The 13624-nt window shown below is 41.3% G+C and overlaps 1 protein-coding gene across 3 annotated transcripts in view; it reads left to right on the forward strand.

Annotated features, from left to right (window-relative positions):
• Nucleotides 1–565: 565 nt before the first annotated feature.
• LOC110851365 overlaps nt 566–13624 on the forward strand; it is a 41941-nt gene continuing 28882 nt past the window's right edge. Inside the window, exons 1-3 of one of the 3 annotated variants that reach the window (XM_035853022.1) lie at nt 848–1268; nt 1615–2492; nt 6820–6933. In XM_035853022.1, coding sequence (XP_035708915.1) covers nt 6885–6933 — 49 coding nt within the window. In that variant the 5' untranslated portion in view covers nt 848–1268; nt 1615–2492; nt 6820–6884. The other 2 variants (XM_035853024.1, XM_035853023.1) reach the window with 2 other exon arrangements.

Here is a 13624-nt window from a genome sequence, read left to right on the forward strand (position 1 = left end):
CTTTGGCTGTTGGTTGCCATTCCTAGCTCGGGCCTCACAATATTTGTCTACATGCTTGCATGCAGGTCATCCTCTATATTTCTGAAATATCTCAATGTTGCCCCTCAATCCTCATTCGAGAGTATGTATAACCAATCAGATTACAAAATCTGTTACATTTCACGACACAGTTTTAATTCAGATGCTGCATGTTTCAAACAACTCTTTCACGACGTAACCAACCCGTGACGGAAAGTGAAAGTTGGGGAAATGCATCCTCAACTCAACGAAAACCTTAATAATTATCATCGTCACCGAGTATGTTTGTTGACGTAGGAATCGTTTTAATTTGTGTTTTATCATTACATACATCTCAATTTCAAGGATGAAAGCAATGTTTCGTTTTATGCGAAGGTCAATGTTGTAGTTGGTTCGACTTCTCAGTAACCTTGGAGGAACGAGTCTTGTAGTCTTAAGATTATCGAAGTGATTGAACTTTTCTGACCTTTGTGTGTCTCGAGTAATTGAATTGGTCAGTTGGACTGCAATCTTGTACGTACGACTTTTCAGTGTGATGTGCGCAAAACTCCAGTTTACTCCTTGGACAAGTGTACAATTGTGAATTTTGTGTAACTGGAATCAAAAATTGTGATTGTTATTGGAAACCTTTTGATACATTTAGTTTAATTATTGCGTATTTCTTTAGCGGGTGTACGAGGGAATTTTGAGGCCTGAGGAGGAATCATGTTAGAAATAAAATTGGGTGTGTAGGATTTGAAAACCTCCTCAACTTCAACCCCTACAATAAACACTAAAATATTCTTTGCAACGCGACTGTAGGAGGAACCGTGTAATCAGGTGAAGGTTAAAATTGTCCCCATTTTGCAACATTACAAAGGCTTGGGTTAGTTGAACGTGGCCGTGGTTGCGAAATGCTTTGTGCCCATATATGCAGGTTCGGAAGGCCTGATGCCCCACAGTAGTCCTGCCGTGGTTGGAGTGAGTAGTGGATAAATATCGTCGTCGTCGTCGTCTCGCAGTCTTTGTTCCTGGGTGAAAGCGAGAGTGCTGGTGTCTGACATGGGGAGTAGATTTGAGTGGATACACGGATTTGTCGGTCGGTCGGTGGTGGTCCTGCTTGTGAGAAGTGAGTGAGGGTATTTGAAGGAGATGAAGGAGGAAGCCCGCATCAGTTCTCGAACCATTCTCAACCCATCAACATACGCTTAGCTTCCTACGGCAAATATTTGATTATCAGCCATCCAAGCAGCAGCAACTCGTATTATTAGGTAACCATACCCCTCTCTTCCTCTTTGGAACAATGTCTGCGGAAATATTTTCTTGCCTCTCCACCCACCCACTTATTCCATTCGATACTAATTGATCATCATCAGCACCCACTTATGTCTCATCCCACCCATCCGGTTTCATCCCTTTTTACACGAGAATAATTTTCTAGGGTCGCGTGAATTCCATTATTCGCAATGTTTTCGACACTTTCAATTGTAGATAATTCCACTGATGTGATAGCATTTACCATTTTCAGTTAAAGATTGTGCTAGCATCTCATCACTAGAGTCAATATGTTATCATCATGTAGTAAGTAATTAACATTGTCCAAACTTGTGTTCTCAGGTTCCCTCTTTCTTAAAGAAGTCGAGCGTCCATCCGACATTCTTGGCCGAGGTGTGTGTTTCTGGGGGTATTATGAGCAGCGTCTGACTGACTGAGCTAAAACCAATACACATGCAAACGTAGATCATGATCAGCACCTTCCCCATCATCATCTTCTGCCGGATTGGAGCAGCTTTCCCCCTTCCTGCCGTTCTCGAGTGTGTATCAAAAGACTCAGATTTCCAGAAGAAACCTACCCACGGACGGCTGCCGACTCCAAGTCCTTGTCAGTTTTGAAACTCGAATCGCTCGCTAAGCAGTGATCGCTCCAATCCACCAACTTCTTCTTTGTGTAGACCTTCAAACCCCCGTAGCAACTAATAATAGACTGAAAACTGAAAATAATTTAGGCTAAATTGACACAGGAGGAAGGAAGGAAGGAGAAAATCTGTGTATTTGTTGATTATTATTAGTGCTACAGTGGGTGGACCGTGTGTTTGTCGGATTAAAGAGAAAAGTCAACAAGTTAGTTGTATGTACAACAAAGCGAACAAATCTCCTTGTTGAAACGTTGGTGGTTTAAAGCCGAGAAAGGAAGGGTTCACAACGGTGCAGTGCTGGTTGTGTCGAGTAGTCGTGGAGTGTGTTTGGAAACAAAAATAAATTAATGCTTGGGGGCAATCCTGAACACTGAGGAGCCAAATCCAGCAGACGGGACACAGACGATACATGTTCTCATTTTCCTCCTCCTCCCATTATTTCAGACGTACAAGAGAAATCTGTAACAGGAATTTCTACCCTTCTTCTCCCCACTAATTTACCGACCTGATTGTTTTCGCTAACCAACAACGGATGGGTTACAGTTCCAGACAAAAAAAAGTGGAAAAAATTTCTTCAAGGTCTCATTTTAAACAATTTTATCTCATATCCATCCTCCCGTGCAGAAAAAACCTGGTGATTGCACAGAGAAATTTAAAACTCTTACAACGATATTATTGTCTTGGTCTCATTTAAATTCAAAATTGTTGTGACATTTGTGTTGGGTGGTGTGTTGATTAAATAAGGGATATCGTTCTCAGGGAAATGAGTGACTGACTAAACGTTGCCTCGTCTGGGCTTGTTTGACTTGACTTGTTTGCGGGTTTAGTTGCAGATTAGGCTCGAATTGGAACACGACAGCCGTGGCAGAGGAGTAACAGCGACTTGACGGTGGGTGCCCTGAAGGGTTTTATTGCATAAGAGAAGAGAAAGCAACGTGTTGTGCTGACTCAGATTGAGTTTGTTCCTGATTTTTTATTTATCTTCAGCTCCTGAAATCCGCAAAGTATTTCGACTTGCTTACTCTCACTCTCTCATTCAAGTTGTATTCAAATCGTGAAGACAAGGTTGCACCACCTCCACCTCCACCACAAGCAAATGAGATAGATAAGACCCTGCCTGCACAGGGTGGGAGCAGTCTTTATATCTTTTCCATTCCACACTCCTGTCCCAAGTTAACTAGCAAAACCCAGGTTTGTGGATGGAATGGGCTAAAACGAAAATAAATAAAATAGGACAATACGATACCAGAGAGGGTCACTTTTTCGCCTTCCTTCCCCGAGAAACAAAAAAAGGCAGCAAAGACGACTTGATGGTGGTGGTGGTGTGATGGGAGGAAGGTAATATCATTCGGAATTTGATGGTATCAAGCGTCCCCATGTGCAGAATGCCCTCAATCCGCCGCATTCCACCATCCCCCACTCCGCCTCATCGTCTCGTATGCTTTCTCTCTCCTTTCTGCCTCGGATTTCCCCAAGCTACGTGATTGAAGGAGTACATGATTGTTTTGAGATAGCAAGTGATCACTCCTAAATATGTTTGGTGGTGGTGGTGGCCGTGCGGTGGTCCTCTCGATCTCCTCGCTCACTTTCACATCTCGGTTTGATCTTGATCTTTGGGTCATGTGTACAAAGCAAAGGACGACTTATTGAATCTTTTTCGTCAAATACCACATTCAACGAATCAGCATTGACTTCATAACTTTCACTGTCCGAATTCCGGGCGAGCTTTTTTTCTCTTTTCTGTTTGCAGTATTTGGATGGAATTTCCGGGGTTTACTGAAATCTTGGGGAGGAGAGACCTGGACCAGATTTGAGATGAGTCCAGAATCGTGATGGTCGTGGTCAGTACGAGAAGAAAGAAGACGAACTAAATGAGTTTCTGACCAATTCAGTCACTTTAGGGAAAGCCGACGAACGGATGTTAGCGATGCGGGGCAATGCTGCTGGCTTTTCTCTATTCTTTTCGAGGCGAAGATAATGGTGCGCTATTACTTCTTTCGCACTTTACGGGACGCCCAGCACAAACCAATTGTCCTGCCACCAGCGAGGTCTTGCACTGAGTAAACTAAATAAAAGTACAAAAGCTCGAAAAGTGCATGGGCCTGGATGGGAAAATATTATTGGATGCACTGCAATTTTTAATGCAAGTGTAAAACTAACTACAATTTCAAGTCGGGAGGAGGAGGAGGAAGCTCGACTGTATTTTAAATCCTTCGCATGAGCTCAACTCGCACGTTCTGCCATCCAAACAAGGGAAACACTTTTGTGTCAATGTTGCTACATACTTGGGAAAATTGTACTTTGCATTTTATTTGGTTGGGTGGAGACCAAGTTGTTCGTGAGGGTTTAAAGTGGAGGCGACTACTTGAAGGAAGAAGAGGGGACTTGATGCACACCCACCAGCAAAGCAACTAAGCAACACAACCCTTTTTCTTATGGAGAACTTGTCCTATACGAATAACTTGAACGAACCAATTTTGACTTTCTCTTGCACCACACCACTACCCACCTCAGCTCCTCGGGAAGGGAGGAGAGAGAGAGAGAGATGATGCTGTTGAAAATGTATAGATGTTGGTTTTGTTGGAGGGAATTACAGACGCATTTCAGTCTTCGTCAGCACTTTGGTGATTTCCTTGTTTTTTGAGTTCATCCCATTCAAAGGGAAGTTATTTAAGAGAACAAAGAGAGAGAGAGAGAGAGGAGTAAAGGTAGCTGGTGCTTTTGTGAGGTCGGGTTACTGAGAAAGTCTGTCCTTCCTTATTGCTAGTCACATAAGTTGCAGTGCACCCAACCAACCACATTTTTTAACCAGAACAAACCAAACAAGAAAAAGTTGGGCAAACATCATTTTCCTACTGGTTTGGGTTTATATTTCTCTCAAGAAGGAGAAGGGAAGACTTTGCGAGGATTCCTTATTTCATTTCACACGCAGTTCACCTTTTCAATTTCCCTTGATCTCCACCATTGTGGCATCAAACGGAGCCATTTTATCTTTATCAGATGGTTTCATCCGTGCATACGTATACATTCGTACCTACCTACACATCATTTCCCTTCCATCCCATCTTCTGATTTTGCAAACTTTCTCCTGTTCTATTTCCTGAAACAGCTTCGAGCAAAATATTTCAACGTCTTGCTCAGTGTACACGATTTATTCATACATATTTACAAATGTGCTGGGTGCGTGAGACAGCAAGTTCAAAATTGTAACCTATCCAAACAGACAGGTTTTTTTCCTCATGCGAAATATTTGCACGGTTCGTATCATACAAAAAATTTCGCTATTTGTAGGAAATAAATGATAACAATTGCATCCCTAATATTTTTTAAATTAATTTATTCGGCTATGAGTTTCACGTCTGACCAAGAACACAATCTTCTCGAGAGAGTTCATATCGGAAGAATTGTTCTAATTAGTTGAACGCAAATCAGATTTTTCGTGGTGATGAAGATTCGAGAGAAGAGGATCAAGTGTTTCCTTACAAATTCCATTTAATCTGAGCCACGTTTCTCTGATTACACTTCTTCACACACACAATGGCACGCAAGGAACGGAATGATGGGGTTTCTCTTAAGACCAGTGAGAGTTTTCCTTCCATTTGAAGAACGAGTTTCTCTCCCCCTGAACTAAATGTTGAGGAGGAGACAAAATGAAAACTCGTGCTTTGTTGCATCCTTAGATCAGCCGCGGTAAGTTGATCCCTTTCTCCTCATATTAACGAGTGGGTTGTTTTTGTGGCAGTTTATAAACCAAAACAAAGCCGGAGCTGGATTACAGCAAGTAGCGCGAGGGTGGGTGGCTGGTTTGGTTTTACGTTCTCCGAAACCCGAGGCACCCTCCTTCGCGATTCTGTCTCAACAAGTCTGAGAAGATGTGGAACAATAAACGCGTCTTCATTTCATACCCGGTTAAGAGTGATGCAATTCCAGGTTGAATCTCCCGTGTTTAACACATCATCAAACACTTCTCATTGTTAATGCGGTGGCCGCCGTCGTAGAAAATTTTACTGGACTAAAATATGATACATGCCGATATGGTCTTGCTAAATGTAATAATTTTCATATCAGTTCAAGCCTACAACTTTTTGTGTATCTTAACGTAAGGAAACAAAAACTTGGCAAATGTGGCATGATTGGAAACATCCTGAAGCGAAAGATCTCACGAAGCAACCCAATATTTTCCATTTCCTTGATCAAATCCGAATTTCTTGGATGATAGACAACTTGAAGAATAGGATGGTGAAACATTAGCCTAACCTTTCCATTTGATGGCTGGAGGGGTTTCATTTCAACGTTTCAACATCTCCCACAAGCCTCCCGATGGGATGAGACGTGTGTGTCTACATATGTACACGGGGAGGAATGGGAGGAAGAGAAATTGACTTTGGTTTGGTTTAGATGTTCCACAAAGAGAGATTTGCTTTGGCGGAGATGACATGCCAAAATCCCACGAGGAATCTGTCTGCGAGAAGATGTGAATCAAAAGACAAAGAAACTGCTCAATTGTTGATCCCGTCGGTGCACTAACCAAATCCATTCACACCCATCACACCCTTGTCAACCCTGATTCCACACCGGCGTTCCTCAGTCCAGACTGGAAATAACCTTTCGTCTCGTATTACACAGACGGCTTGCGTGTCGAGGGGGCCAGTTTTGCAATTAACACCTCCAAGTTTTAGGTTTTTTTTATTACGGCTGGATATTGATACCAAATGATTGTTGGTGGGTGGTAAAAGACACGAACGACTAGATAAGCACACCCAAAATAATTTCATGCATATGGATGGAATGAAATTTAGCATGCATGTACCCGACCTATATGCAATACGTACATACATACAACTCTGATTAGTCGATCTATATGTACGCATAAGTAATTGATTAAAATGATTGATTTATTTTCCAGACTTGGTTGCTTACTCTTGGCGGCGTTTGTTTTACTACCTTGTCGAATTTTTCCCTGTTTGAACCATGAATTGGACGTCTCTGAAGGTGTTCATTTCTGTTCTCGCCATATCTGGTAAGCCCACAAGTTTATATCATCTGTGTCAATACGCTTATTAGCTTCGTACTCAATAACTCTAGAAATATATTGAATTATGTAGCAATCTCGCCAAGTAAACATTCTACGTAATCCATCATCATATTAAAATAATTTGAGATTTGGGACCAGTAATTGGTTCTAATTGGATGACATACGTTTTCAAATTGATGCAATTATTCGCCTCACTTTTCTCGACAACCACGCATAAATGAGAGTTGGGGGGTTATTTATGCGTAGCATAGTAAATACAGTGCTGCTGCTGAAAGTAAGTAATGTGTGGGAAAATAAGAGCCCATCCAGCAGAACAATGATTAGGCGGTTACTGTGTTTGATTTAGAGTCATTTAGAGGTGTTAATTTCCTGGCGAGACATGCGGATAATTGTCGCTAAACGTCTGCACCGACGACCGACTTGATGGCATGTATGGTGGTGCTGGGTGAAGGTTCAATTCGCTAGCTTGCTGGGTGTTGTGGGTAATTGCCTTGTAAATTGTGGATCCTGTCATTTATTGGATGAAACTGCTGGGCCATATTGCGTGCCATGGTGTATATACGGCTTCCTCTGCATCTGCTGCTTCCAATTAATTGGGCTGCTACAAATTGTAAATAAACACAAATACCAAGTCGGCGCATTAGTAAATATACTGCATTACGTTACATTGTCCCATTGCGTTTTAGGATAGTCTTTGAATGCGAGGAAATCTAATTTTTGTGACGTGATGGAGCCACGCATGTTCGTATACTTGGTTCTTATTACATAAAGCTTGTATAGAAACATTGCTAAGAATGTTTCTGAATGAAAATAGGTAAATGGCGTTCTTTACGGAAATTGAACCAGTTTTTTCGGATTTTTTTGATACAAGTTCAAGTGGAGGGAATTGAGAGTCAAGAGCATTTGAAGTCAAACAACCTGCTGGGTCACCGTGAAGCATATTCGTAGTTGGTTATTAACAAATTTGAAGGAGGAGGGAGCCAGATAAATTCCATACAAGGTGAAATTGGTTGCCCAATAAATTATGATGGAACACGAGGTTATTTGATGTGTATCAGGGACTAAAAGATCCATTAATCGAGTACCAGGTGCCATCACTAGCTCTCCTCCTCCTCCTCCAGGAAGGAGAACTGAGGGAAAGCACTTTGAGTGAAACATAAGTCGATGAATCATAAATGAGCTGCTTCCACTCATATTCTCAAAGTAAAGTGTCAATATATGCTCTTCGGGTGGGTGTCAGGCCTCATCGTGATATATTTTCGCATATACCAGCGAATCGTCTCAGCACAATAAATCTTTTGACGGCAAACATGCATACACAATTCAAATTTTTTATATAGAAAATATGTACGTACATTATTACTCAATCGCTTGTTGCCTTCGCCCATGCTGATAAATATTTAAATGCGTAGAAGCCTTGTGCCTTTTCTTTGTAAATAAATATTCACTTGAAAAATTTTAAAGGTTGTAAAGACAATCTTTCAATAATTTTAGGTAAATGTTTTGAAATTTCGTATCAAAAATACGAAACGGGTATGAAACCTTCCTTCAACAAATCATTAAATTCTGCAGTCTATCAATCTGTCCAAAATATGCGTAGCATATTCACAATTTTTGGGAAAGAGAGTGCATATTTACATTTGAATTGGGAACGGCCGGATAGGAAGAGAGGAGCAGGAAGAAAATTGTTTCTAAATATTGAGTCTTCCCATATCCAACAACTTGACGTCTGTGACCTGATGGATGCTCAATTTCTGGTGATCCATCAGCCAACTGTCAATCTTCTGGGCATGTAATTAGGTCCGAAGGTTTTCCATCCTGGTTGTTTGAAAGGCTACTCGCGGACCGCGGATATTCCACTCTAAATTTATACATGCATTCCTACATTAAACATACAAACTTTCGAAGAAACGTACCATTTTGAATCGACAAACTGCACATAATTTGGCGAATCAGATAATTTTGGTAGGTAATTAATTAAAACTGAGCTAAATGCACTGTTTGTGAGAGCCTAAGCACAAACCCCTACAGGTCTTGAAAGCAAGAAATCTGGAGGGTAGGAAAGGACGCAGAGTGGGCTCGTATATCACAAATATGAGCAAAGAGAGGAGTTGAGAACGAGGAAACATCTTTTGTTTAATGTGATGCTAAACCGGTGGCAAATCTGTGGAGATTCTTCCAACGCCAAGCTCTGCTCTGCCACCAACACAACACCACACACATTATTGCCACATAAATACCGGACTTTGCCACTTCACACCAACCTCTGCTTTCTCGGCAAAAGAGGAGAAGAGAGATCTTCCAAGCATGGCATTATATAGGACCAATTTCTCCCCACCCGGAAATTTATTGTCATAACCAACACTGCCTTTTCTGCTGGAGAACTGCCTTTTTTGCTTGGCTCACTTTTTCTTCTTCCAAGTTGGACAAAGATTTCATGCTTGACACACATTTCTACTCAAAGTTGTCTCCAACTGCAGAAGTCGGAAGGGAAAAGTGAGCCAGAAAGTATGGCTGGCATTTAGTTGTATAAACGCCCGTTTTCATGACCATTTTCACAAGGTGTGTGGGGCGTAAGGGTTGAAATTGAAACAATGGTAAACTGCAGAATGTCAACAGAGAGTTCCCCTTCCTGTCATTTTGTATTTACTCATTCGTTACAGAAATGCTCCAGCCGTCATCATCATTTTCCCTTGTTGAGATTAGTCAGAGAGGCGAACACTCGTCGTTCATGTAAAATTTCAAGTTTCTCTTAATTGATTTATAGCGTTTTAATCGTTGTTTCATATGCACACGTCAGCAATATTTGTTTTCTTGGAGGAACGACGACCCAACAGTTGCATTTATTATTTATTTAGCTGCTACTCCTGCTTAAGGGGAGTTTAGGCCGGAGAGTAGATAAGCGGACTAAGTTGTGGTTGGCGTAGGAGGAGAGGGCTGATTTCATGTGTTATTTCATAGGGTATGTCCTTTACGCACAATTTCTCAAAGCCTGATGGGGAAATGCTGGCTCCAAATTTTACATAAGTTTGTGCAATCAGCTCCAATTCCCTTGGACGCCTGGCGTATAATCTTACAAAACCGCATCACCGCAAGACAATGGTGGCTTGAGTGGGAGTCGTGGTTTGTCTGAAATTATGTTATCAAGATATGGATAGGCCTGATTAAAGTTGGTGGCACACTTTGCCTAGATCCACGTATACATATACCCATACGACTATTTATTACATACAAATCGGATAATTTTTCTACATAGTCGGACCCGCACGTCTTTTCGTCATTGTCGTACTCATCAGAAGATCAAGACGTTGTTTCAAGTTTAAAGGAAGAAGAACCTTTACATGCATTCTTCTTCTTCCTCGCAGTAATGGCGAGATACATAGATCAGTGTAAATATTTATTGCTTTGCCTGCTACTGGTTGGTTGGTTGGTTGGTTGGTTGGTGGTTATCCATTGACTAGTCCTGTCGGTGATTAGATGAGGGTAGACCACGGAGGTAGCATTTTCTATGTGCATGAAGGCCTTTGGGACTACTTGGAGGTTACTTACACGACTGAGACACATTCAGCTTTCCACATTTCCCTGCTTTGTATCGTTCCTTCTCTTTCTCCTGTCTTTGCAATGAGGACACAACAAAGCAACGCAACGTGCCAGGGTCGTGGCTAATACTTTTTATACTTATCATCCTATCTGGTAAGACCAGTTTGTCGTCCGGGTACGGGATCATCATTAAGTCTGTCACTATCATCGCAAGGCTGAATGGATGAGCGTCTTCCTCCTCGGCCGCCTACTGGTTGCCTAGTTGGAGAGTCAGGCACAAAAATTTGGTGCCTGAGCGAATGTTACTACTCGGAAACATGTTGTTCACTTACTTTGATGTATTGTAAATGCTTAAATTGGCTAGCGTGAAATCAGGTTGCTTTGTACGTCACCTGCCTATACGTCCGGAAAAGTTGGGAGAGAAAGTAGCTGGAAGTAGTAACTCGAGTAGTTATTGCTATTCAGCCTCTTCTGCTGCTATTTTGTGATGGAAACTCTTGTACTGGTGGTGACTTTATAATTGGTCATGAAGAGTACATAGTCTAGCTAACAGCCCGGGAACGAATTTTCTCCCCTCTTCTCATCCCTCCTTCTTGGTAAAATAAACGGAAAACGTAAATAGTGAGACTGGTTCCCTAAAATGTGAACATTTTGAAAACCTTTTCTTTGTGATGCTGATTTTGTTGGCTAAATTGTAGTAAATTATTATACATGACTATAGATACAAACACGACCTAAAATACCTCATCCTACTATTTCTAAATTTTAGAGGGAAAACTCCAAACCGTTCCGGAGTTATTAAACATACAATCGTTCAGGTTTAAGTCTCAAGTCCTCAGTATCTACACCGGTGCCTCTGCTTGTTGTTCTGGCCGATTTGATGGGACCATTTATGTAGCTCACTGCTCCTACATACATTAAAACGCTCCCCTTTGCCCTAGTACTTTTGATCTTTGGTTAGCATTCTCCTGCACAATTTTAATGAAGCTCCCTGGACGATGACGAAGGAGGAAAGACGAATGTTTGTCGTTTGCTGTGTCCACCGTATTGTGGTTTCAATGGTCTTTCCACTCACACAAATTGGTTCTGGCTCATGGTTAATCCTGGATTAGAGTTATTCAAGAAATTTAATTTCACTGTTCCCTACAGTAGCGGAGCATCATGGGATAAATCTTTTCCCTTGGGCTGGGTTTCACCTTGAATTAACTTTCATCAACAGAGCAATAACATTTGAAAAGTTGGGATTGAAAACTATCGAAACTTTGTTCGATACACAATAACTTGAGTGTAAAACTCGCAACTTAAGAAGCATTCCGTCATGGAATTTGGAATTACGATTCTCAACAGTAGCAAGTATCGTACCCTAAAATACTGAATTACTTACTTTCGAATACTCGTTCTTCCAAGAAAGAACAAAAAAATATTTTTATATTTATTTTTCATCTGGCAGTCTGCTCATGAATTAACTATCAAAAGTAACACTTTTCCCTACGCCAAGATTAAACAGGGTTGAAGCAAATAACAGCCAAAATCTGCTGCAACCAAACAGGAGGAAAATTGGGCTTTGTTTGCTAACCTAGAAAACAAAACTGATTTTATGATTTTCTTTGGACTCTCAAACGGAGAGAAAGTTGAGGGCGGGGAAGAAATACTTAAAAATTCAGAATACCAAAGAAAATTATGGCAACAAATAAAACAATCATCTCGGATGGTTTGCTACTTTGACGTGCGTTAGCTTTACGTGGAACTTGCAAAGAGTAACAAGCGGGATTAAGTGATGAAAGAAAATTTTATTTTAGAGACGGAATAAAAAAAGAGAAAGTTTTGAGTCAGTCGGTCGGTCGAGATGAGAAAGTCTCATTTGAAGGGATTAGAAGCTCCATCTCACACTCATGCAAATTACGAGCTAATCATTCATTCCGTTTGTTCAACTCGCACGCTTTTATGTTTTTCGATGAGGTTTTTCCCTGGGTTGGTGGGTGGGTGTATGAATCTGGACCGGTTTAACTGGGCATTGAAATGGCGAGGTTATGCATAAAGTATAAAGTTCGACCATTGTGAGAAAAGGGCCTCTTTTATGATCATAGTGCTTTGAATATGCATCTCTGCAGATGTGTACGGCACATCCTTCTGTTGAGAACGGGTTCCTTTTTAATTGCAGATGAAACTCTTTCTTGGACTTTAATATCTTAATTAAATTTGTTGCTTATGGGACCGTGGGGTTAACTTGTATATCAATTTGTGATTCGTAATGCTAAATTCAATCATATGTGGTCATCCCCACAGAATTTGTTTGGGTCATCGCATTTGGATGACTTTTAAAAATTTACAAGTTTCAAGTTTGTCTTTGCTTATCGTAAGTTATGTCGAATGTCGAAACCTTTCTTGATCGAGCTTATCTATGGACTCATGTCGAAAATATATGTTTCTATCAATCAAAATTTGCCAATGTTGTCCAAACTACACAAGTTGACAGGTGAATGAACAGGCAGCACACAGAGCACATAAGCCTTGGTTCTAGCAACGAGTGAAGGTTCAAGTACCTCAAAGTTATTTGTCCCAGTACTTCCGCTCTGAATCTAATATCATAATGTTAAAAATCAGCATTCCCGCGAAAAACGCTGGAACGTGATCAGAACGTAGTTTGATTTGTGCGAGAAGTCAATAATGCTTGGTCGTCGTCCTCGTCGTCGTCAGCGACCCTCGCTCTTGTTGGATGGATGTGGAGAGAAGTTGTCAAAAACCAAGCCAAATAAAAACTTTTGAATGAGTTTACAGTTGTCGACAAATCCTTGCCCTTTGCCACCGTCGTCGTCGTCGTCCTCGTCGCCCAACTTCATATTTGTTCGATGGGCACATAAATACCGTTGGATGAGCACACTCAGCATTATTAAGCGATTACGGGATGCAGAAGAGAAGAAGCAGCAGCAGAACTATTTCCCCTCCTCCGCCCGCCCGGTTGACATTTTTACATAAACGTAGACACAAACATACCTCCAACTCTCACAAAGCCAAAATAGCGTCGTCTTCAATGGTGGGGAGTTGATTTGGGAGATTGCTTGCTTATGGGCTCCTCGCTTTCTCCCTCCCTCCCGCTTTCTCCGCCGATTTGGAACACAATGGAGACAACTTGACA

Source organism: Folsomia candida, unplaced genomic scaffold (assembly GCF_002217175.1).
Source record: "Folsomia candida strain VU population unplaced genomic scaffold, ASM221717v1 Fcan01_Sc006, whole genome shotgun sequence".
Taxonomy (NCBI): Eukaryota; Metazoa; Arthropoda; class Collembola; order Entomobryomorpha; family Isotomidae; genus Folsomia; species Folsomia candida.